General features: G+C 33.6%; 1 protein-coding gene across 3 annotated transcripts; it reads right to left on the bottom strand.

Moving 5' to 3' along the window:
- Nucleotides 1–2,181: 2,181 nt before the first annotated feature.
- Nucleotides 2,182–24,687, bottom strand: LOC132740046 (major vault protein-like). Of its 3 annotated transcripts, none has more exons than XM_060727995.1 (14): nucleotides 24,535–24,687; nucleotides 19,288–19,433; nucleotides 15,692–15,887; nucleotides 14,520–14,643; nucleotides 13,748–14,100; nucleotides 13,272–13,382; nucleotides 10,812–10,931; nucleotides 10,108–10,257; nucleotides 9,150–9,385; nucleotides 8,378–8,575; nucleotides 7,606–7,750; nucleotides 6,261–6,472; nucleotides 5,636–5,855; nucleotides 2,182–3,580 (listed from the first exon to the last, which is right to left on the bottom strand). In XM_060727995.1, the coding sequence occupies exons 2-14, from the start codon at nucleotides 19,419–19,421 to the stop codon at nucleotides 3,200–3,202; spliced, it is 2,580 nt and encodes an 859-aa protein (XP_060583978.1). In that variant the 5' UTR covers nucleotides 19,422–19,433; nucleotides 24,535–24,687; the 3' UTR covers nucleotides 2,182–3,199. The 3 variants fall into 3 exon arrangements, with proteins under 3 accessions (XP_060583978.1, XP_060583917.1, XP_060584048.1); XM_060727934.1 differs by lacking the exon at nucleotides 7,606–7,750 and adding an exon at nucleotides 7,411–7,555; XM_060728065.1 differs by lacking the exons at nucleotides 7,606–7,750; nucleotides 24,535–24,687 and adding exons at nucleotides 7,411–7,555; nucleotides 23,460–23,600.
- Nucleotides 24,688–26,611: the final 1,924 nt, after the last annotated feature.

The following is a 26,611-nucleotide window of genomic DNA, read 5'->3' as shown; positions in this document are numbered from 1 at the left end:
TCAAAGAAGAGTTTAAGTTTTTTGCTATACACATATAAGGAAAATCAATGACCCCCGGGGCGGGGTCAATTTTGACCCCAGGGCTTTTATTTGAACATACTTGGTAGACACCCATTAGAACATGTTTCATGCTAAATATCTTAGCTCTAGCTCTTTGAGTTCGTTAAAAGAAGATTTTTTAAGTTTTTACTATATGCATATAGGGAAAATCAATGACCCCCTTGGGCGGGGCCAATTTTGACCCCAGGGCTTTTATTTGAACAAACTTGGTAGACACTCATTAGAAGATGTTTCATGCTAAATATCTTAGCTCTAGCTCTTTGGGTTCTTTAAAAGAAGATTTTTTAAGTTTTTACTATATGCATATAGGGAAAATCTATGACCCCCTGGGGCGGGGTCAATTTTGACCCCAGGGCTTTTATTTGAACAAACTTGGTAGACATTCACTAGAAGATGTTTCATGCCAAATATCTAAGCTCTAGCTCTTATGGTTCTTTAAAAGAAGATTTTTTAAGATTTTAGTATATGCATATAGGGAAAATCAATGACCCCCCGGGGTGGGGCCAATTTTGACCACAGGGCTTTAATTTGAACAAACTTGGTAGACACTCACTAGAAGATGTTTCATGCTTAATATCTTAGCTCTAGCTCTTTGGGTTCTTTAAAAGAAGATTTTTTAAGTTTTTACTATATGCATATAGGGAAAATCAATGACCCCCTGGGGCGGGGCCAATTTTGACCCCAGGGCTTTTATTTGAACAAACTTGGTAGACATTCACTAGAAGATGTTTCATGCTTAATATCTAAGCTCTAGCTCTTACGGTTCTTTAAAAGAAGATTTTTAAGTTTTTACTATATGCATATAGGGAAAATCAATGACCCCCCGGACGGGGCCAATTTTGACCCCAGGGCTTTTATTTGAACAAACTTGGTAGACACTCACTAGAAGATGTTTCATGCCAAATATCTTAGCTCTAGCTCTTTGGGTTCTTTAAAAGAAGATTTTTTAAGTTTTTACTATATGCATATAGGGAAAATCAATGACCCCCTGGGGCGGGGCCATTTTTGACCCCAGGGCTTTTATTTGAACAAACTTGGTAGACACTCACTAGAAGATGTTTCATGCCAAATATCTAAGCTCTAGCTCTTAGGGTTGTTTAAAAGAAGATATTTAAAGATTTTTCTTTTGGTTGCCATGGCAACCAGAGTTCTGCATGGAATTAAATTCTTTGAACAATTTTTAAAGGTGACCACCAAAGGAACATTCCTGTGAAGTTTGGATGAAATTGGCTCAGTGGTTTATGAGGAGATGTCATTTAAAGCAAAAGTTTACGGACGGACGACGGACGGACGGACGCCGGACGAAAAGCGATCACAAAAGCTCACCCTGTCACTTTGTGACAGGTGAGCTAAAAAGTCATGGTATAAATAATCATTTACACACTTAAATTCACATAAACAACAAACATCATTTTTTATGTCAAATATTTATTTGTACGCATCTATAAATAATATATTAAAGAAATAAACAACAAAAGGCGATTTTGTTTTAGAGGTGATTGACTTATCACATAGTGTAAGAAATATAAAAAAAAACAATTTAGAAAACAAAGTGTAGAAAAAATATATTTAAGCACAACATCATTCCGTTTACAAAATGAAACCTCATGACAAAAGAACAAGAAAAAAAAATGTTAACAATAATTTGAAAACATTACAAAACATATTAATCTGTATCCCAAACATTTTGTTAGTAGAAAGCTTGTCTGCACTGTACCCTCAAGCCATTAAACCTTAAGATTGCCACCTCACAGCCCGCACATAATTAGTCCAATCAAGGGTCACCACTGACCTTGTCTTAAAGGAACTCCACTGCGGTTTAAATCCCTATAACACTATGATATGCAAATGATAATGTAGAAATATACTCCTAAATAAATTGAAAAACGTATTTTTTGTGTTAATTCTTAACTGGATTTGTGCCATTTTCTCACCCTACTGTAAACCATTGCACACTTTATGAAGAATTTTGCTGTTGTTTTTTTTTGTTTGTTTTTCTTCATACAGACAGGTACGTATATTAACGGTATCCGCAACTCTATACAGTAAATCAATAACGGTAAATTATGCTGTCGTGGCAGATAATCCATCCAGACTGCCGATCGTTAATATACGTACCTGATACAGACAATACGAAATTGTAACATCTATTTCAAAATACATGTTAACACCAGATTTTCACTTTATACATAAATATATGTGTTATATATGAACATAAAAATCAAATATTTTTTTTATAAAAAATATCCAACAATACTACACAAATATACACAGGTTGTGTCCCTTGCAACATAGCATTATATTTATGTCAATATATTTTGTCCATGATTTACATATATATTACACTTATGTCTTAACAGATTTGAAAATTTTTCTAACACTGATAAGGAAAGCAGCAGTATCATTATTAGGCGTAATGAAATAAAATAGAATTTAGCAGTAACCTTAAAAAAAAGGTAATATAGAAAAAAATGAAATATATTCATTTCATATATATTCTATCTACAATTATAAAATATGAATGAAAAATCCGTAACGAATGCATTCAAATGTGAAAATTTGTCATATGACTTGTTAACAATAAGAAGAAAAAAAAAATAAAAAAACAAAAACATCTTGTGATAAATCAACATACTAACATGTTCAAAACAAATCAATGCTTTATAGTTGAAAATAAACAATACATAACTATCACAGAAAAATAGGTCAAAGTTCATATGTTACAACACACAATGAGGCATTTCAGGTATGGATTTGATTTTATGCAACAAAATATTTTATCTTTCAAGTGATACATGGACCTAAGCCAGGCAATAAAATGTCTTTATCAACATAAATATATATTAAAGTTCGAGTAAACAAAAACAGAATACATATTTAAACAAATATTTGGGCCTATGTATGTATTTTGTACAAACAATACATTTATATAATGGTTTTATACTTGTTGAGTAATTGTTCATTTATGATGTATACATGTACATTATATCTGCAGTAACTACATACCCAACCCCCTACCACAATATGTAAAACACAAAATCAAGGTTTACAGTGCAATCTTCACAAAATTTTATCAAGAATCTTGTTTTTGTTTTAGACCGTTTGATATTCGGTGGCGTAACATGGCGTTTTTTTGTGTCTAATCATCATCCTCATCATCGTCATTTCTTCGTGCACGTTTTGAAGGGACCATATGTCCACCTCCAATTCCCCCAATTAGTCCTTGGGCCGTGTTAAACAAATTGACCGGTGTGGTGCCGTCGGTGATCACAGTTGATTTCATACCAAGAGCCTGGAGCATGCGGACCTGAAGATCCGGACCAGCCGTGGCAATGGCCTGAAGGGTGCTCGAACCAATAGCGTCCACCATTTGCTTGAACTTAACTGTCTCGATCTCGGCAGTCTCTCTGGATTTGGCCAATTCCATTTCATTCTGTTCCTTTACAAACTTAAGCTCCGCCTCTCTGGCACTGGTCAACCTCTCAAGTTCAGACTCCGCCTCAATCTTCATGGCTTGTGCCTATATAATGAAAACCATGAGCATTAATTATGTAAAACATTAACCATATAATTTATAGCAGTCCAGATTTGCTTAAGAAACAAGAGCTGTCGGTAGGACAGCACGCTCGACTATTCTAATTGCTTGATAGTAAAAGAGCCTTGATAATGTTAAATTTTTTAAGTTCACAAAAGGGCTAATTTTTTTTTATAAATTCATGTTATAGGTCTTAGAGAGAGTCTAATTATACAGTATTGGCTTGACTATTTGGAAGGTAATGTCACAAGGGTGCTTTATTGAGTATAATAATACTAATTACCTATGAATACATAAAATTGACAGAAAAGGTACAAAGGCTTGTTATTAAGCTGTTTTATCAAGTAAATCACTGCTTTATTATTACGAATGCATAAAATTGTCCCAAAAAAGGCACAAACCCTTCAGTAGTTATGGAGATAACAGCTTACAAGCAAAACTTTACCATGAATTTTTAAAGTTGAAAAAAGGAAGAAAAATCAGCCTAAATGCAAGATAGAATTATGGATCTTTGTCAGTGACCTACAATTCTGACCCTAAATGCATATGTGAAGTTTTAAATAAATATCTTTAATAGTTATTGAGATATGTAAAGCTTGCATGTAAACATTATCCAAGAGACTAAGTAGAAAAGGGGATATGAATCAGCCTTAATGCAAGATAGAGTTATGGAACTTGGTCAGTGACATACAATTATGACCCTCATATTATAACCCAAAGTACATGTGTAAAGTTTCAAGTAAATATCTTTGAAGATCTTTAACCTTTAACCAAAATCTCTAAGTTTCAAAGGGGCAAATAATTCTGCAAATATTGCAGACAGAGATATGCAATTTAGCAAAATGATGTACATTGTTACTATAAAAAAGTATTGTAAATTTCAAATGAATATCTCAAGCAATAGTTGAGATATTTGACTTTACAAAAAAACTTTAACCAAAATTTCTAAGTTTCAAAGGGGCATATTTCTGTCAATATTGTACGCAGAGTTATCCAACTTGTCAATCTGATGTACCTTGTTACTATAAATAAGTATTGTAAGTTTCAATTGAATATCTCAAACAATAATTGAGATATTTGTCTTTATAAAAAACTTTAACCAAAATTTCTAAGTTAAAAAGGGGCATAATTCTGGCAATATTGTAGATAGAGTTATCCAACTTGTCAATCTGATGTACCTTGTTACTATAAATAAGTATTGTAAGTTTCAATTGAATATCTCAAGCAATATTTAAGATATTTGACTTTACAAAAAACTTTAACCAACGCAGACGCCGACGCGGACGCTGACGCCGACGCCGGGGCGACTACAATAGCTCTCATTTTCTTCGAATAGTCGAGCTAAAAACGTTTTCTAGTTCAGCTCATGTGAAAAAAACTCAGTGGTCTCCCTTTAATTGCATGAAAAATATCATATTTTAAAGCTGTAAGTGAAAATAATGTTTACGGTTCCCTTAGCCTGGAACCAAAGGTAATCAACCTTTGCCACAAGAATAAGGCCAGGCCAGTCAATAAATTTATGCACCATTTGTCAGGCTCTAAAGTATTGGTTGCTCATTTTTTTGTGCTTTAAATGACATCCCTTTAATTTTAATGGGGTGTTCCAAATAAATGCTTGACAAACCAAAATACATAAATTCAGTGGGTTAAGGTTAAGTAAGGACGTTAAGGTAAAGTAAGGACTATCAGAGTAACTGACACTAAATCTTTGTACATGTTGAATAAAATCATATTATGCAAGCCTCAGACAAGCATAACATTGTTTTATATAATGAGTTCAACAAATCTAGCATTGAATCTACACAAATATAATATACTATTTATCAAATATCCAAACTAAAAATGGTTTACTTATAAATAGAGTACTTTTTTATTCGATGCGCTTTAACGTCTTATTTAAATATATTGCAAATGACATCACATTGAAGTATTATTACACTGAAATATCGTTTTTATTTTATGACCTTATTACACTCCTTCACCTAGGTTTTTGTGATAAATATCCGTTACCTTATGTAAGTAACACATTTAGTAACATACCTTCAATTTGGCTTGTTCAACAGCAGCCTCGCCCTCAATTCTTGAAGCCTCGGCCCTGGACTGTGCCTCGGCCTTAGCTTGACCAGTGGACTCTACAGCTGCGCTGTTAGCCTGTAGCTCCAGCAGGTCCTTGCGGGCCTTTTCTGCTTCTGCCTCATCGCTGATTTTCTGACGTTCAAGACGACCCTTGGCCTCTTGTTCTAATCGTTCAGCTTCATGTCTGTGAAAATAAAAAGAAATTGTCATTCTTCAAATATCTGCTAAACTGTTTTTTCAACAGAAAACTTCAATGTACATGTACAAAATGTATACACTTAAAAGTGAACTTTTATTTGATGTTTTTGGTTTTGTTAGGTTTTACGTTGCACCAATACAGTATAGGTCATATGTTGATTTTCCAGCTAACCGAGGCAGACCTCAAGAGCCCCTCTGTCGATATTTCAGGAACAAATGGGCACCGGAGTAAAACCACCAAAACTACAAGGATAGCTTTAAAATACATCTAAAATGACAAAAATATGATAATTTTTTATAACAAAACTGTAGAAATGTTACTTCTAAATAATACTTCAGCACATTAGAGTTAAAGATTTCGAGCCTGTAAAATAACAAGACATGACATTACCTGGCTGCAGCTTCCTGGGAGTTGGTGGTGATTTCAATGGCCAGTTGGACAGATTTCTGTAGCGAGTCACGTGTACGCTGATCGACAGGTTCCACGGACTGGATATCAATACTTGTGATGTATAGATTATTCTGCTTGAAAACAAACACATCTCGAACTTTGTCCTTCTCATCAAAACCAAACACAGACGATCGGATAACTCTAGCTGAATTCTGTAACAAGCAAAAAACATGTCATCAGTAAAAAGTCTACCCATGGTGCTAGTTAAATATACATATTTCAGCTCGAATACGATTAAATTGGAAAAGAGCTCATTTTAACCAATCTTTATCCCGGCTCCAATAAACAATATTAGGAAACATGGTGGTCATCAAAGTAGGGATTTAACCAACAACCTCTGATTTCAGAGGCAGACACTTTAACTATAATACCAACCATTTAAAATTTACAAATGAGATGTTGAAACTTTGAACTTGTACAGAGTATGTACATAATTTTTTATAATAATGTTTTTTAACTACATTTGTTCTGTATCTTTTTAAGTGTGTAAAGCTATATATCAGCTACCCATAGCTATGAAAATTACTTTTTGAATTTTGAAAAAAAAAACTTCCTTAATGTGTAAGAAAAAAAATATTATGTTTCCCTAGGAACAAATGGCCCATGCACATCATCATTGCTAAAAGGTATAATCCCTACTCAAATGAGCAACATATAGCAACGTATTATTTCTATAAAATGCCCCTAACTAACATTTTCCGAAGGCTGGGTGGGGGGGGGGGGTATTAAAACAAACATTTTTTTTCATTCCAAAAACCATTGGAAATACGTTTGATGTTAAACAAGTTTTGGTAATAAAGTTAAAAAGTGTTAAAAGTTTAAGGTTTATAAGATACATTTTTCGTGTTTACTATAAAATTAAATGGATTCTGAAGGATTTGAATAGAATTATTAATTTACTCTTGGGTTCAGCACTGGTGAGTAGATTTTTGACAACTTAGAGGAATTGGATCGAAATTTCATAACATAGCACAGCAGGCAGGTGTACATGTATTAAGAAATTTTCTCTTTATATTAATTTTTTTGTATCAAATCAATGGTTTAAGGGAATTTGCAAAACCACACACATTCTTTTTTCTAAAAGCGATACCTTGTGGAAATCATCGAAAGCCACTTGAGCTACGGCCCCTCTGACACGAGAGGCGATAGCTTTGCAAGCATCACCAACGAAATCTGGCACGCTGAACAATTTAGCAGCATCCACGCCATCTTTCTTATTCTCTATGCCAAAGTGCCTGAAAAGTCAAAATGTTTTAAATACTTACAACAATCATTTTGAACATACCTTATGAAAATCATCAAAGGCGACTTGGGCAACAGCACCTCTCACACGAGATGCGATAGCTTTACAAGAATCGCCTACAAAATCAGGAACACTGAATAGTTTGGCAGACTCAACGGTGTCGTCTTTGCTTTTAACTTCAAAATGCCTGCAAAATGCTAGAATGTTAGAAGCACTACCAAGCAAGATTATCAACAGTGTTAAAAGGGATTATAGTAGATATGTTCATTATAAATATTTTAGGAAAACAGATGTACAAGAGAATCTATCTATCTAGCTGTCGTCCTGAAAACCTTTATCAAGTCACATAAAACGTAAAGCAAACTATGATGTTATTAAAACAAACAAAACATGTACGTTGTATCTATTACAATATGTGTGGCGGCGTGGCCGAGTGGTCAACACGTCAGACTAGTAATCTAAGGACTGCTGGCCGCAAATATTCAAACCCAGTTAGCGGAAAGCCGTTGTTTCCTTGAGCAAGAAATTTTACACTCGTTGCCAAGTACTGGTTAATTCCAGGAACAGATTCGAGAGTGTTTCAATAAGTTTATAGCTTCCAACACAATCAAACTAAAATAAATTCGTATAAACTAAATTTATCATTCCTTAAACTCTAACCGTTCTGAAACTTATGGAATCTTTATCATTAAACTTGGGAATAAAATTTAATTTTAATTGAATTTCAAATTCCAAAAAAAAAAATTCATGACATATATATATTTATAATTTTTTCTTAGCATCACATTCTAAATGTGCTGTTCAGTCTACTTACCAATTGTATGACAGTTGAAGTGAGAGCCTTGCGTGGTCAGATGTCTCGACTACAATGATATCTGTGCAGAAATCTGGTCCGAGAAGAAGACAAAGTGATTTGATCATGTTTGGTTTCTTTGGTTTACCACCAGAAATACTGAGCTGTGTGAATTGTTCATCTGGGCCAAGCATAACTAATTCTGGTCCAAAAATAACTCTGAAAAAGTGGCAAAATTTTTTGTTTTACAGAAAAATGAACTTGACATGATAAATACATGACATAATATTCTTTATTGTACAAATGCACATATCAATTGTGCAAAAATACAAGTTTTCATACATACAAGTACATAAATTTTAGTGTCTACATTATTACATAACAGGTTTCTTTTGTTGTTTTGGTTGTTTTTTTACATTGCACCATCCTAGTAGAGGTCATATGACGAGGAAGATCGAAGACCTCAGGTGTCCCTTCGCACAAACATGAAGGGGCACCCAAATAGAACCACAAATGTAATGTTAGCTAGCTGACTGGCTTCCTCACATGAAAGAAAAAAAATCTCAAGGAAGTCTCGAGCCCACAGAAGTGATGGGAAAGTGGTCAGAAGTCAACAACCATAATCACTTGGCTATGGACACCGGAGGTTTCGCAACAAACACTATCATACCACTATATTATATGATACCACAATATTATATGTCATGTAAACAGAAAATTAAAAAGAATATAACAATATTGCAGCAGACGACTTTCTTTCAACCAATTTTCCCGCCATATTTACCATTCTTACCTAGCTTTTTTCTCCTTATAATCATAAATCTGTACAGCGGCATTGTGTGGCACTCTAAATGTGATAACCCGTGTCTTGTCACGAGCCTTTCCGGCTTCTGGTGCACCTTTCGTATTGCGGTCAGCTAGCGGGTCTTTAGCTGCCATTAGCAGGTTCTCGACTGCGGGAGGAAGTTCCTTTGACCAGAGTTCCTCATCATGATTTAGCATGTAGGTCTCCCCTGTAACTGCTCTTACCTAAATGTAATAATAAACATTTACTAACATCCTTATGTGTATATCATAAACTTTTCTAAAAATAATCTTTTTTCATCTACAGGATTGAAAACAGTTCCAGTAGTACAGCCGAAAAAGATTTCCAGTTTATCATTAAAAAGAAATCCCTCATATATGTACTATAAAAGATATGATTTGATGTAACAAGAGCAATAAAATTTATTGGCTACACCTAGATAAAGCATCAAGTATTGCTGATTAATGGGTGTAAATGTGTGTCAGAAGTATTGAAATCTTGACGGTTAACTTTAAGCATAGATCAACTATATATATATGTTTCTGTAGAAAATTACTGAAAATTCTCAAACTTAAAGCAGCATGCCTCCAGATTCATGTTAATTTTCATGAAAATTTTGAAAAATGTTTTGAAAAGCACTATATTGTGAAGTGAACAAAGAAAGTTATTTCCACATTACAAACAGAACTTACAATCTGTGTTTATTACTAAAATGAGGTCAAAATATGCTAATATAGCCCTAACTGTATTTGTCACACAGTAGAATTATGGTGAAAACTACTACAAATTCAGTCATTACAGCCCATAACATGGAAACTATTACCAAAATTTTCAATCATTTTACTTTTCATAAAATTTCAGTACATTTTTTCTCAACTCTGATTTTCGTGAAATATTTCGACTCATCTGGAGGCATGCAGCATTAATGTAAAATAATCAAGTATACCTTGCCAGTTTTAACATCTCTGACATATATACCCTCGTTCTCATCAAGGGGAATGGCCTGTCGTTTCATCACCACCTCTACCTCTACGGGGGGAACATATTCTTTAGGGCCTCTGATCATCCATCTATCTCCTGGCTTACGATCCACCTCCTTTATAATGTTTAGGAAAGTTATTTTAACATTCTACATGTAAAATGATCACAATATAGTCTGTGTAATAAAAATCATGGAAATCTAAATGAACACGTATCATTATCTCATAGTAAAATTGTTGGATGTACTTGTTCATGCATTTATTTTTGTTGGATTTTAAGTCACATCAACAGTGTGAAAGTCATGCCTAAGACTTTCCAGCTTGACTATTGGAGGAAAACTTTGGCTCTCCCTCTCTGCATTATTTCAGACACAAGCTGGCACCCAAGTAGAACCACCCAGTTCAATAAGGTAGCTGGATACGTTCCTCACATTCAATATTCAAAAATATAGTTTTTATATTTCTACTAACTTTGAAAGTTGTCTATCTAGTGAAAACATACAATTAGAAGCCCATTCAGCTTAGAAAGTTTAAATGTTTAAAAATTAAACTCAAAATCCTCCATTTTTCAGGAGCTGCTTTTCGCTGCTTTCATTACTGCATTACTTATTGGCATTAAGCACGTAATTTATATATATAGAATATTTCTGAAATAATTCAAATTACTTACGCCATCTTTGAAACTCTCGTTAGCTCTCAGGATGAGACCCTCGTCTTCACCTAGGATATATACATTTTGAATTCCTCTCTCAAGTCGCTCACCGGGCATCAAGAAAAATGTCTTTTCTCCCTGTAAATCAAAAAATATATTCATGGTCACATTTTAAAATTTATTCCTGAACATTCTAATAAAGGGCATATCAATGAAAACAAAAAAAGGATTGTCAAAAATTGCTCACTTGGTTGTATTTAGCCATGACATATAAGGGAAGATGCTACATCTTTCACCTCCCTAGCACATGTTTTAGCAGTATTTAGTCCTCAACATTTTAAGTATTTGAATCAACACATACCATATTTTTTTTAAATAAACTATCCTGTTTTGATTCATAGGAAAGTTATTATCAATTTTGGATATCTTAATGACAGTTCTCAAGTTGCTCAGCCTACAGTATAGGGCCAAGTCTTACCAAGCTCTGAAGTGGTGAAAAAAAAGCTATTCTGATTCCATTTAAGGATTAAATTGTGGTGAGAAATGCAATGAAGTAAAACAAATAATAATTTCATCAAAATTTTCAAACCATGCATCATGAATGTCTAAATTTCTGGCATATGACTTATTTTGATTTTGTTTATAAATCATTTTTGCAACACATGTTTTCTTTAATAACTCTTTAGAAGACCCACTTAAACTAGAAATGTGTCCATAGGACACTGATGCCCCCACACGCCACTGTTCTGTCAATCTTATGACTCTAGGTCAAATATTTTTGGACTACATGTGCCACAAGTTGAAAACTAAAAATCAACAAAGGACCATAATTCTGTTAAATTTGGTCCCAGCAAAAATTCCTTCCTTTACTACCATCTACACATTAAGGTTGTTAATCCCTGGAAGTTTAAGCAAAATCTGCCATCCGGTTTAAGAGGAGTTGCGTTCACAAAATTTCTACATAGTATATAGTGAAAAAATCAACAAAGGGCCATAATTCTGTTAAATTTGGTTGCAGCAAAAATTCCTTCCTTTACTGCCATCTACACATTAAGGTTGTTCATCCCTGGAAGTTTAAGCAAAATCTGCCATCCGGTTTAAGAAGAGTTGCATTCACAAAATTTCTACATAGTATATAGTGAAAAAATCAACAAAGGGCCATAATTCTGTTAAATTTGGTCGCAGCGAAAATTCCTTCCTTAACTGCCATCTACATATTAAGGTTGTTCATCCCTGGAAGTTTACGCAAAATCTGCCCTCCGGTTTAAGAGGAGTTGCGTTCACAAAATTTCTACATAGTATATAGTGAAAAAATCAACAAAGGGCCATAATTCTGTTAAATTTAGTCGCAGCAAAAATTCCTTCCTTTGGTACCATCTACACATTAAGGTTGTTCATCCCTGGAAGTTTAAGCAAAATCTGCCATCCGGTTTAAGAGGAGTTGCATTCACAAAATTTCTACATAGTATATAGTGAAAAAATCAACAAAGGGCCATAATTCTGTTAAATTTGGTCGCAGCGAAAATTCCTTCCTTTACTGCCATCTACATATTAAGGTTGTTCATCCCTGGAAGTTTAAGCAAAATCTGCCATCCGGTTTAAGAGGAGTTGCGTTCACAAAATTTCTACATAGTATATAGTGAAAAAATCAACAAAGGGCCATAATTCTGTTAAATTTGGTCGCAGCAAAAATTCCTTCCTTTGCTACCATCTACACATTAAGGTTGTTCATCCCTGTAAGTTTAAGCAAAATATGCCAGCCGGTTTAAGAGGAGTTGCGTTCACAAAATTTCTACATAGTATATAGTGAAAAAATCAACAAAGGGCCATAATTCTGTTAAATTTGGTCGCAGCAAAAATTCCTTCCTTTACTACCATCTATACATTAAGTTTGTTCATACCTGGAAGTTTAAGCAAAATCTGCCATCCGGTTTAAGAGGAGTTGCGTTCACAAAATTTCTACATAGTATAAAGTGAAAAAATCAACAAAGGGCCATAATTCTGTTAAATTTGGTCGCAGCGAAAATTCCTTCCTTTACTACCATCTACACATTAAGGTTGTTCATCCCTGTAAGTTTAAGCAAAATCTGCCATCCGGTTTAAGAGGAGTTGCGTTCACAAGATTTCGGGACGTACGGACTGACAGACGGAAGGATGGACAAGTGCAACGCTATATGCTCCCACATTGTGGGGGCATAACAAGCTTTCCTTGAAAACTAACCAATAAATTAATTTCCCCACAAGTGACCAACTACTAATATCATTACTAAATCAGCAGTGAGAAATAAATGAACATTAGAATCAATGTCCAAGACCAATTGGTCATGGAGAAATTACGCCTTGCCCGAGGAACCAACCAGCGTCTCCTAGATTACTTTTCAAATACTCTCCATATTGAGCTTAGCAATCAGTTAGACTTCATTCTGTTTCTTAAGGATACACTGTATTTAATTAAATATCTTTTCAGACTATACATACCTTGACCAGCTTTTTCCTTCCCATCTGTGGTCTGCCCTTCTCATCTACAGGGTCTAAGATGACACAGTAGTGTCTGTTACTGAGAGATGTGATGTTGACAACTCCAACAACCTACAGGTATAAATTTGTATGACAAAATAAATTAAAGAATCTAAATTTAAATAAGGTTTGAGTTTTTGGTGTTGTTGTTTTTTTTTAAAATCATCTTTTTGTATTTCTGTCTTTCTTTTTTAATCAATGTTCAAAAATAATATGTTGCACTAAGTAACTTAGTTAGGAACAAACTTCCAAAGAAAAGTAGTAAAAATTCAATCAACAAAACAGAAAAGAATACATTATACCACAACCATTACCGATACCATTATTCTTCATTGATATTGTTTATAATTTTCGTCAGATTACTTTATTATATACTACATTAATAGATCATGAGAATATGCATCCTGAGAATGTATGTATTTCAAAAAGAAACTGACCTCTTCGTACACATTCGGGATATGTGTTTCTGTCATGTCCATGGTGATAAGCCATTCTTCACCGTTTTTACGTGTAACACCGAAATCATCCTTGAATGTCCTCAACGACCTCATATGGAGCGCCTTCTTCTCCGTTAGCACATATGCATTAACAATATCTACAACTTCTTCATACGCTCCTGGCAGGTAAGCTCCTGTCTTCTTCACTTCCCATTCCTCACCTGTTACACGTGCGTTACCCTCTCTATCAATGCATTCTTTACGTGCACGTAACCGGATGGCCTGGTTAGGCTTGATGATAGTGGCTCGAACCGTTTCCTCTACCACGACCTCTTTCCTTGGTATATAGGTACCTAAATGAAAGCAGTAATTTAAGAAACAATTTGTTTAGTTTCCGAAAAATAAGTCCCCACCAAAAATTCATTACAAATATCCCAATCAATCCCATTCTCTGGACTTGTACAATAAGTACATATAAGTACATAATGCTAATGTACGATTTTTGCAATGACAAGGGGTTTATAATTTCGGCTTTCTTTATTTCTGACTGTTGCTGGCTTTTTGTTTCAAAGTAAAAATGACCAATTTGGTGAATGGTATACACCTTCATATAATTACTTGCACATTAACGTGAGATACACATCATTGTTAAGATATTGTCACCTGTGTAGGTATTTAGTGAATACAGTCAAACTTGTCCAAAGTAACCAGCCAAGGGATGCACTCATTTAACCTTTCTGTCCTACCCAACAAAGATGATTGGGATTCTTACCTGGTCCCTCAAACAGCCACTCGTCACCAGCGGTCCTCTTTTCCCCTGTATCATCTTCAAAGTCTAATATTGCACGTAATCTTAAGGCCGAGTTAGGGGCCACAACTTTCAGCGGAGTTACAGCCTGAAAAATTATTGAAAACTTTTTATATAATTATGTAAATGACACATTGTTACAAAAAAGTTAATTTACAATTACATGTACACTGAACATGTTTAGAATGTTTTTATCGTTTTTAACAAGACCACTGACCTAATATCAATTTTATAAAGAATAAGGAAGTTATTCAAGATAAATTATATCTTTGTGCAGGTAGTTTAATCTTAACATTGCTTCCTTTTTAGCCTTATTACGTTTCACAGACTGTGTATCATGCACCCTATAGGGAAGAGTGTATGTGACACAGCAACTTGCAATGAGACTTGTTGAAGATAGGATTTCTGACGTTACTTCCTTAATTAAATATGATCAGTAGATACATGATTGAGGTATATAAAAATCTTAAAGAAGTAAACAGTATAAAAATATACAATTACAAAATATATCACTTGAAATGATCCTTGTTGACAATAAAAATTTTAAGGTAACTTCCTTAAATATGACCAGCTTTGCAAGTTGAGCCCTGGTTAAATGATACCTAATTTTAGTTTTATTATAAGTTTACAAACATCATTCCTTCCATTTAGATACATTTTAAATTTTGATAAAATTTTTTTTTAATCAAGATTCAACTTTTTTCTATAAATAAAGGATTTATTTCATCAAGTGGTATGAAAATATATATGATAATTTTCAAGACACCAGTGAAAATATGGAAAATATATTTCACTGCAGTGAAAAATAAATTTTTAAAGTGAAAATAGGAAAATGAAAATAAGCATTTTATTTCATCAATATTTTCTTAATACATCACTTATAATACAACAAATAAAGCTTAATATTATTTGAGCCACGTCACGACAAAACTAACATAGTGCGTTTGCGACCAGCATGGATCCATGCCGTTTGCTTACCAACTATATTACAAGTAGAGAAACTGATAGTGAACAGCATGGATCCTGATCAGACTGCGCAGATGCGCAGGCTGGTATGGATCCATGCTGGTCGAAACGCACTGTGTTGGTTTTGTCCTGACACAGCTCAATTTTTAAGAAAGAATAAACAGACCAACCTGTTTAAGAACCTCTCCAGGATAAAGTGGGAAGGGATCCTGGGCAAGTCTGATCTCTTGGTCAGCGTGTAAAAGCCGGACTTGACCGCTCTTATCAAGGAGAACACTGTTATCTTTATCTCTCAAGGCTGGATTCTCGATGACACAGTAATGCCTGGGTGGCACTGTGATCATCTTTTCTGGGCCAATAACCACCCTAAAATCGATCAAATCTTCGTTATTTTACAGAAATATTCAATTAAATGGGAAACTGTTCATTTTTTTTTATCATCATCAACTAGAAAAAAACCTGTATAAATATAATTAATTATACTACAGAATATTTCCTTTTGTTGGTTTTAATGCTTAATTGCGAAGAATATAACCGGGTGGGTTATTTTAGAGACTTATAATTATTAAGCTCTGTGCTAATTTGTACCACTCTAAAAAAAACATTTTTTTTTTCCCAGAACAAACCCAACTGATGTCATATGACAAAACATTTGCATGACCCCAGCAGAATCTGAGCCAAATATTTCTGTGTTAACAGACAGACAATTAAATCATCAAGCCACAGTCAACTTAGTATCCTTTCTTTTATGTCATCAAAAAAATGGACAATAATAAAATATAGTGCAACCTGTACTGGACAACCAAACCTCTGTAGAACAACCACCTCTCTACAACAACAGTACTCTTCAACAGGTAAGGCTGGACAATAAATCTTACCTTCCTACCTCAGGAGCTTGACATTCTATCAATAAATGAAAAATATAAGCAAATAATTAAGAAATAACGGCAAATATACCCCTCTATACAATAAATATATTGTATAGAGGGGTATATTTGCCGGCATTTCTTAATTTTTTTCTATTTTTTTTCAATTATCAAAAGAAATTATATGTCAAGCTCTTGTGCATTCTACAGCAACCACTCTTAGCATCAACAAAAATCCAAAAGATGTTGCTCTGGGGACTGTACACCTTATAAAATTTTGCCACTTAAAAAAACACACAAACACAAAAAAAAAACCCAAAAAAATAAAACAAGAGGGCCATGATGGCCCTGAGGTCGCTCACCTGTATATAGGCCCCCCCTCACCCCCCCTCCCCCCCAACGTTTCAGGGCCAATTTAAATCAAGGGCTTTTATTTGCACAAACTCGGTAGACACCCATAAGAAGATGTTTCATGCTAAACATCTAAGCTCTAGCTCATTGGGCTTTTTGAAAGAAGATTTTTTAACGTTTTTACTTTACACATATAGTTAAAAACAATGACACCCCTGGGGCCGGGCCAGTTTTGACCCCAGGGCTTTTATTTGAACAAACTTTGTAGACACTTACTAGAAGATGTTTCATGCTTAATATCTTAACTCTAGCTATTTGGGTTTTTTCAAAGAAGATTTTTTAAGTTTTTGCTATACACATATAAGGAAAATCAATGACCCCCGGGGCGGTGCCAATTTTGACCCCAGGGCTTTTATTTGAACAAACTTAGTAGACACTTATTAGAACATGTTTCATGCTAAATATCTTAGCCATAGCTCTTTGAGTTCTTTAAAAGAAGATTTTTTTTAGTTTTTACTATATGCATATAGGGAAAATCAATGATCCTCCAGGGCGGGGCCATTTTTGACCCAAGGGCTTTTATTTGAACAAACTTGGTAGATACTTATTAGAACATGTGTCATGCTAAATATCTTAGCTTTAACTCTTTTGGTTCTTTAAAAGAAGATTTTTTAAGTTTTTACTATATGCATATAGGGAAAATCAATGACCCCAAGGGGCGGGGCCAATTTTGACCCCAGGGCTTTTATTTGAACAAACTTGGTAGACACCTATTAGAACATGTTTCATGCTCAAAATCTTAGCTCTAGCTCTTTTGGTTCTTTAAAAGAAGATTTTTTAAGTTTTTACTATATGCATATAGGGAAAATCAATGACCCCCCGGGGGTCGGGCCAATTTTGACCCTAGGGCTTTTATTTAAACAAACTTGGTACACACTTATTAGAACATGTTTCATGCTAAATATCTTAGCTTTAACTCTTTTGGTTCTTTAAAAGAAGATTTTTTTAGTTTTTACTATATGCATATAGGGAAAATCAATGACCCCCTGGGGCGGGGCCAATTTTGACCCCAGGGCTTTTATTTGAACAAACTTGGTAGACACCTATTAGAACATGTTTGATGCTAAATATCTTAGCCATAGCTCTTTGAGTTCTTTAAAAGAAGATCTTTTAAGTTTTTACTATATGCATATAGGGAAAATCAATGACCCCCCGGGGCGGGGCCAATTTTGACCCCAGGGCTTTTATTTGAACAAACTTGGTAGACACCCATTAGAAAATGTTTCATGCTAAATATCTTAGCTCTAGCTTTTATGGTTCTTTAAAAGAAGATTTTTTAAGTTTTTACTATATGTATATAGGGAAAATCAATGACCCCCCGGGGCGGGGCCAATTTTGACCCCAGGGCTTTTATTTGAACAAACTTGGTAGACACCCATTAGAACATGTTTCATGCTAAATATCTTAGCTCTAGCTCTTATGGTTCTTTAAAAGAAGATTTTTTAAGTTTTTACTATATGTATATAGGGAAAATCAATGACCCCCCGGGGCGGGGCCAATTTTGACCCCAGGGCTTTTATTTGAACAAACTTGGTAGACACCCATTAGAAAATGTTTCATGCTAAATATCTTAGCTCCAGCTTTTATGGTTCTTTAAAAGAAGATTTTTTAAGTTTTTAGTATATGTATATAGGGAAAATCAATGACCCCCCGGGGCGGGGCCAATTTTGACCCCAGGGCTTTTATTTGAACAAACTTGGTAGACACCTATTAGAACATGTTTCATGCTAAATATCTTAGCTCTAGCTCTTATGGTTCTTTAAAAGAAGATTTTTTAATTTTTTACTATATGTATATAGGGAAAATCAATGATCCCCCGGGGCGGGGCCAATTTTGACCCCAGGGCTTTTATTTGTTAAACTTGGTAGACACTCACTAGAAGATGTTTCATGCCAAATATCTAAGCTCTAGCTCTTATGGTTTTTTAAAAGAAGATATTTAAAGTTTTTTCTTTCGGTTGCCATGGCAACCAGAGTTCTTCATAGAATTAAAATCTTTGAACAATTTTTAAAGGTGACCACCAAAGGAACATTCCTGTGAAGTTTGGATGAAATTGGCTTAGTGGTTTATGAGGAGATGTCATTTAAAGTAAAAGTTTACGGACGGACGGACGCCGGACGGACGCCGGACGAAAAGCGATCACAAAAGCTCACCCTGTCACTTTGTGACAGGTGAGCTAAAAATTCAAAACCAAAAACGTTTAAAAACACAACAAACAAATCAGTATATAGATCTATATATATATGAGCCGCATCATGACAAAACCAACATAGTGCGTTTGCGACTGGCGTGACCAGACCAGCCTGCGTATCTGCGCAGTCTGATCAGGATCCATGCTGTTCGCTTACCAACTCTTATTACAAGTAGAGAATCTGATAGCGAACAGCATGGATCCTGATCAGACTGCGCGGATGCGCAGGCTGGTCTGGATCCATGCTGGTCGCAAACGCATTATGTTGGTTTTGTCATGACACGGCTCATATATTCACCTTTCATTGTCCTGCCTGATGTACGTCTGTGGACCAACTTCCAACCTCGTAACATTTTTGTTCTGGTCAAGTACATGAATATAATAATATGGTGGAATTCTGAACAAAGACTCGTTGTCTTTCCTAGTTGCCATGTTTACTCAGTTCTGAAAATAGACAATTAAAACATTTTCTAGTTTTCTTTCAACATGTTACTAATTTAAAAAAAAAATTTCATTGTTTTCTCAAGTCTTACCTACTTCATTCCAATTTCTTAATTTTCATATTTTTTCAAACAATACAATCATGCAAACTCACAATATAAATAACTGAATGTGTAGTTTCACTAACCCATATTGTGTGTTAATTATCAATTACAAAATTATTTGAGCTGCGTCACAACAAAACCAACATAATGTGTTTGCGACCAGCATAGATCCAGACCAGACTGCTCATCCACGCAGTCTGATCAGGATCCATGCTGTTTGCTATCAGTTTCTCTACTTGTAATAGGGTTGGTAAGCAAACAGCATGGATCCTGATCAGACTGCGCGGATGCGCAGGCTGGTCTGGATCCATGCTGGTCGCAAACACTCTATGTTGGTTTTGTCGTGACGCGGCTCATTTGTGCTTGGCACTTTGTCAATAAAGTACAACTAGCAAACATTTTTTTTTTAACAGTTGAAGAAACAAGGGTCCTGGATTCTGTACCAGTACTGACCAGTTTTTCAACCAGTTACACCCGACCGAAAAATGCTTTATTGGGTTAATCAACTGTTCTGTTTTATATAGGTATATAAATGTAGGTAAAGCTAGATCAACATAATTATTTCCAACTATCCCACTTAATCTACTCTACACTAAAGCTACACTTCAATACACCACTATAAACACAGGTTAACTGGTTATTACTTAAAAATGTGTGTACTTGGTCCAGGTATAAATCGTCTATTTAGGATAATTACTATACAAGAAAACTTTATCAAAACTATGTGGCTGTTTTTTTACCTATACACGACCTTGATCTATTATTCTGATTATATAAAAACAATTTGGAAAATTCTTCTTTATATGAGGTGGTTTTCTTAAAAAAATTAATTGTTTAAACTACATTGACTTAAAATGCAAGACAACCTTATTATTTATTTTAACTGATAATTTTTACCCCCTTACCTTACCTTAGAGCCTTAACCCCCAGTACAAAACCAGGCCAGTCTACACATACATGCAGCCTGACCAGGCTGACACTATATTGTTGGTAGCTCAATTATTAATTTTTGAAAAATATTGAAATCCCTCAAATTTCAAATGTACTGTTCCAAATTCAAAACTGGACAAATCCAGTACAGAAATTCAGCAACTTAAGGTTTTTTAACTGACCTCACCTGAATTTATGAAGTGGACTTGTCCCGATTTGAATTTGGAACAGTGCATTAGTTGTTTCAGGAATTTCAGACATTACAATAAAGCAGCAGCAGGCAGTATATAGAGGCAGGTTAGACTTAAATAAGCAGGTATTAGTTAGGTTTTTATAACAATTGGCATTATTGCAAAATATTTTAAATATAATCTCTAGCCTACAAAAGAATCAGCACACAATTATGAAAACATCATTGGTCAGAACTTATTCATCCTTGGGAGAAAAATCAAGTATAATATCTCTGTTGACCTACACTACAGAAAGGAGTTAATATTTAATAATGACCAATGTTACAGAAATATTGGATTTCTAGCTAAAAATCATGTAAAAATGAAGCTTCTGCCAGCTAAGTTTTATTTACTTGTTTCCAGTAGATTTAACAGTGATGTCAGATGTACATTGGTAGCCAAAGAATGTATACAGGGAAAAACACTGTTGTGTTCTACACTAATTTTTCATATGTTCTTCATTATGTGATCAATATATTATATATATTAATAATATTCCAGCACTTATATATTATAACTTACAACCCTGCTAAATTTGTGTTAATGAACTTGTCCTGCTTTTTATTTGGACTAGTTCATTGTAAACAAGAGGGATGTCAGAGTTAAATTCATAAAATTAAGCAGAAATCAGGTCACAGCTTCAGGTCAAACTATATATCAACATGCCAGTAGGGCCTATCTATATAATTATATACATTTGTTGTTGTAGCAAAGCCTATAATTATCACTACCAGTACAAAATGGAAATTCACCAACCTGTTTATAAAACTTTATGAATGAATCTAATTATACGTTATATCCTAATGTTTATATACTGATAATGTAAAAAAGAATTCTATAGTAATAAGTATACATGTATATAAGTTATGACGTTATAAACCTATTCAAAATTTACAATCAATAACTGTATCCTTGTACTATATATATATATCAGTCAATGTGTTTCCCCTTCATTAGCCAAGTGTATAATAGTAATACTGCATGTACATATTGATTTGGTATTGATCAACTGTTAAAAGTTTTGAATCTATTTTTTTCCCTAGGGGTTATGGTTAAAACTTCTTTTGCTGATCTTTTTTCTCCCTAATTAACATTATGATAATGTAGCTTTTCTTGACAATCCTAAACGGTTCTTAAAATTGAAAATTCTACTAGTATAATAAAACATCTGTTTCAAATAAATATAAAAATAATAGATATATAATATCTAATTCTTTCAAAATTTTATTCCCATACAACAGAACATTATGTTACTTACGAGTGTTCACATATATATAAATAATAACCATTCAAATAATAATAAGTTATCTACAGTTATATCTATCAAAAGCCGTCTAATGTCTATATCCAACCTTGTGCGTTTAAATATTGCTCTAAATAAATACACCAACCCTATTATCTCCCTTCAGAATATATTATTATTAAGTAAGTAAGATATTTCTACCCCACTTACCATGCACTTTACCTTGACAAGTCTCAACTGAACTAAATAATTTATAATCTATACTGTAAATATTGACCGCATTCATATTGATTTTACAATAAGACTACAATGTACTGTATACAGCAATACGACTGTACAAATACATATCAAGGTCATTACGTCTTTGAAAACTGAATGGTTTTGGTTTTGAAATACTGTACTCTCTCAATTAATAATACTAAATATCAATTTTTTGGTAAGGTTTTAAGTCACACCAACAGTTGGTTGAAATTATTTTTTGTCCAATAGGATTGCACTATTTCAAATGAATCGTAACACATACACTTTGGTTAATCGGCAAACTGATAATCAGTCTTAAGTAAATCAACTGTTTTAACTTTATAAATTTAAATTAATTTTAAACACTTAGCTGGTTAACATTTATAAGTTTGTATTTACAAAATTAAATTGGTCTCGCAGCTGTGCCATGCCTGACCACTTTAATTTAAATTTGTAAATTGGCACAAATAAACTTTAATCTATACTTAACTGATAGATACATGCAGGCCCATGCACCTTTAATACCAGAGAAATTCAATGTTACTTTAGCGCATGTTCATTGTGGTTTGATACCAATTTCCTGTCAGGTCACGATCAGTATGCTACAGTTTTTGGTTTGTTATTTACTTGCAGTAATCAACATTTTAGAAGTACTTAATTAATTAAGTACATGGAGTAACTTATCGTTATTAATTAGAATTAAGTTAATTATCATAAACTCTGCGCTACTTTTACATGATCTAGTATATAAACATATACAACATCTATCACAAATAATTTACATGCCAGTAAACCACACCACTTAATCACCCATATACATTGTAAACATAAATCAAGATTATATTACAAATATATATAAAAGCTACATAATTTCAAAAGAGACAACACTTTCAAAACAGTTTTGAATGACTACCTTACTTTGAATAACATATTTGTGATAATTATAATTTTCATGATAATCATAATAATACATTTAAGTAACAAGCACATATATTTTCCTCACATATATAAAACAGTCCCTTTACTGTAAGCTACATATGTACCCTTATATGTCAAAATTATCTAAAACCTTTACACGTCTTGAGAGAACTAAGTTATTCTGTATACATGTACAATATTTGAAATGATTTTCTCGAGTATTAACAGTTTTTGTTGATTATAATTTTGCCTTTAGTCTAAATTATTTAATCACTAACTCATTAATTATTAATACACAAATGCATATTATGTTTACATGTACAGGTACATGTATACAATCAAACATAAAATATTTTTAATTTACCTGTTACAAAAATGTAAAAAGATTGAAGTGAAGTTCAGTCTATATTCACTGCCACATTTTGACCGGTTGTAAATTACAGTATAGGAATAGATTATTGCAAAAATTTGATCAATATATATTCCCGATAGATTTTGCCCTGTCAGCAAGGAGAAAATCAATCCTCTACTATTACAACAAATATTTCACAACCAAATAGAAACCTCAAGCTTGTATTTCGTTTGTTAGTATAAAGGATCTATTTATAGACATGCATAGACAGAACTATTTGTTGGTACATGTATATCATACAGTAAGAAAGATTTATCTTATTTCACAATTTGCAAATTATTGTGAAATCCACTTTGATCTACCCTTGTACACTATAAAAGCAGGTAAAAGTAATGTTTCAGATATTAGTTCAAACTAAGTTTATACATTGAAATGATAGGATTAGATTCTATTTAATAATTTATTTATGAATGAACACCTTTTTGACTATAATGATACATGTAATCAGTAGAACCTGTACATAACTGAATGCAATGATTTTTTAACAAAATGTTTTTTCTTAAAACCTGCTGTTTATCACCTGTTAATATATTCATACAAACATGCATGAAAAACAAACTTGAAAGTTAAAAAATCAGTACATTTGGACAAATTTGATTGATTAATTCATCCCATTGGATTTAGAGATCACTGTTTAGAACTTTCCAAGTTATAAATTAAGAAAAATAAAATATCTTTTTTATTCACTTTATTTATTTTAAGACAAGAAAATTCAAATTAAATACTACTTGCATTAAATTTTAAGTTTAAATTATCTCCTGATAAAACAGAAAAAGCATATAGATCTTATCAGCTCTATCTATTAGCTAATTAAATTAATTAAGACATGTACACCAGAAATTACAAATCCCCTTCCAGGGCCTCTTTGCGAATCAGCGAGCTCATTAAAACACCTACGGCGAGAATAAAGTGAAATGACAGTCGAGTTTTACCATAGAGATACTTTCTCTTCAATAAACTGATACAAGAAAACACACACCGAACATAAAACTCTATATATTTACTTCAAAAATAAGATAATTCTCACCGGTTGCTCCTGGCTCCTGCACAAAACTAAAACATTCACTTCCTGAAAAGACACGACTTTGACGTCACAGATTATAAATAGAAGTGACACTCTTACTAGACACCGGCATTGGAGAATTTTTCCCGCCAAAAGCGAGGGACCAGTAATTTATTTTTAGAAATGATTTGTTTAATTTGCGAACATAGCTGTTCTGACGAAATGGGTCAACAATAACCGCGTGAATTTGCGTAAATTACCTTGATTTGTAATATATATTACAGTAACCGCAAAAGTATGACGTACATTATAACAGGTTCCCACCAATGACCAGATACAGTCATGTATTTTAACGTCTCTGCAATGAAGGTTATTATACATCGTTAAAGTACAATGGACGAGAATATAAACCTTAATTAGACAAAGCGCATAGGTTTTGATTTGTATCTGTATACGAGTCGAACAGAATCAGTACTTATTGTTCTCAACTATGTACAATGACCTCTATATTTCACATTTCTTCGACATTTTGACAGACCTTTGTTACTTCAGGTACAATAATTAATGAATTGATATGAATTCTTTGATCCTGAATAGATATGGAGTAAGATAGCATTTGATATATACATATTTTGACTATGAAAATGAAAACGGGCACTATTACCTTTTGTCTGACCGCTATTAAAATTAATTTGCGGCGAGTAACCTAAAGAAAGAGGCGCCTAGTTCCAAAAGTATTCAGTGCATTTTATTAGATATGTTGTTATATATTTAAACGATATGATTTTTTCCTCACCAAATTATTTTTGAAAAGGGTGGTATGATATATATAGCATATTGTACTTTAGACCCATTGTCATATTATTGTGGCCTCCTAGTCAGCCCAAAACATTGAACCTTCTTCATCCTCCAACTTGCGGGCTGACTGATTGGTCACTGAATACCTATATATGAGACCCTCATGCAGTGCTTGAATATCACATAATTCAGAATCCGATTAACATTCATGTAGAGTTTTATGATTTGCAAAATGTCTGGCAACGTTTTTATCAAGTACATCAAGACGTATATCAAGTATAGCAAATATGATAAACAAGATCAACAAGGAAAGGCGTTCAATGAACGCAACCCCACACGACCCAGCAACAAGAACCAATGGCAAGGAGCCCAGGCGGACCCAACAAAAACAGGAGGGGCATGGACAGGTTAATCAATAAAATGATATTGCCGAACAATCCCTTGATGAGGAATTTAGCGATTCTTTGCTTTTAAACAAATAGATTTTCACTAACCAATTAACCCTACCCCTAGCAGGAACTTCTTACTTAACATTTTCTCTGTTACTCCGTTACAATGACAAGAGGAATAGAAATTGTCAATAAAGATTTGAAAATGCAAAATAAGAAATTATACATATATGTTTACTTCTGGGGGATTATTAGAGGTTGATTTAAAGGGAGATAAATGTTTATATATACCGAGTGATATAATTTAGGTAATATTCTAATGTGCAAAATAAGATCGACCAAAATAAAAAAAGATTTGGACAAACATTATTAACAATGTATTTCCCACATACACTTTAATTTTTCACATAAATACATATAAAACGGTATTTTTACATAAGTTTATTCTGCATTTCTGATATTTTCAGTAACCCAGGTGCATTACATACATAAATATTGTTTTGAATGTGTTGGAAAAATACAAACTTTCTCTCGTTTTACTTTTACATTTATCTGTCTAGTTGAAAGTGTTAATTACCTTGGAATGATTTTATCTGGCTGTTGGTTGATGACTTCAGTTGTTGCACTCTACACGAACAAACGCAATAAATATGTTAAACAAAAGGCCTTATTCTTTACCAGGTCTCTGACTACTGTTTTTTGTTTGTTGTTTTGTTGTTGTCTTATTTTTGTTGTCATCTTATAATTATCTATGAGAAGAATCTTGGAGAATCCTGAAAATAAGCGCAACGTTATATTATGTCCCAAAAAGAATGTAATGTAATGGTTAAGGACATTGGTTGTTGCGCTTATAGAAATACTTCAATTAACTGCAAAATATATGCTGGAATTACCAGAATTATCAACAAATAATA

The sequence above is a fragment of the Ruditapes philippinarum genome, unplaced genomic scaffold (genome assembly GCF_026571515.1).
Source record: "Ruditapes philippinarum isolate M1 unplaced genomic scaffold, ASM2657151v2 ctg1157_1_1_1_1, whole genome shotgun sequence".
NCBI classification, from domain to species: Eukaryota; Metazoa; Mollusca; class Bivalvia; order Venerida; family Veneridae; genus Ruditapes; species Ruditapes philippinarum.
The sequence above is the reverse complement of the archived record's forward strand: the minus strand, read 5'-3'. Positions and strand labels throughout refer to the sequence as shown.

What these genes read in the sequence shown, in the direction of transcription:
- LOC132740046 (XM_060727995.1), bottom strand. Translation starts at nt 19,421, where the DNA reads ATGGCAACTAGGAAAGACAACGAGTCTTTGTTCAGAATTCCACCATAT. An exon ending in ATCAGGCAGGACAATGAAAG is followed by an intron (nt 15,888 to 19,287) that starts GTGAATATATGA and finishes GATCGATTTTAG; the next exon opens with GGTGGTTATTGGCCCAGAAA. An exon ending in GTGGCTGTTTGAGGGACCAG is followed by an intron (nt 14,101 to 14,519) that starts GTAAGAATCCCA and finishes GCTTTCATTTAG; the next exon opens with GTACCTATATACCAAGGAAA.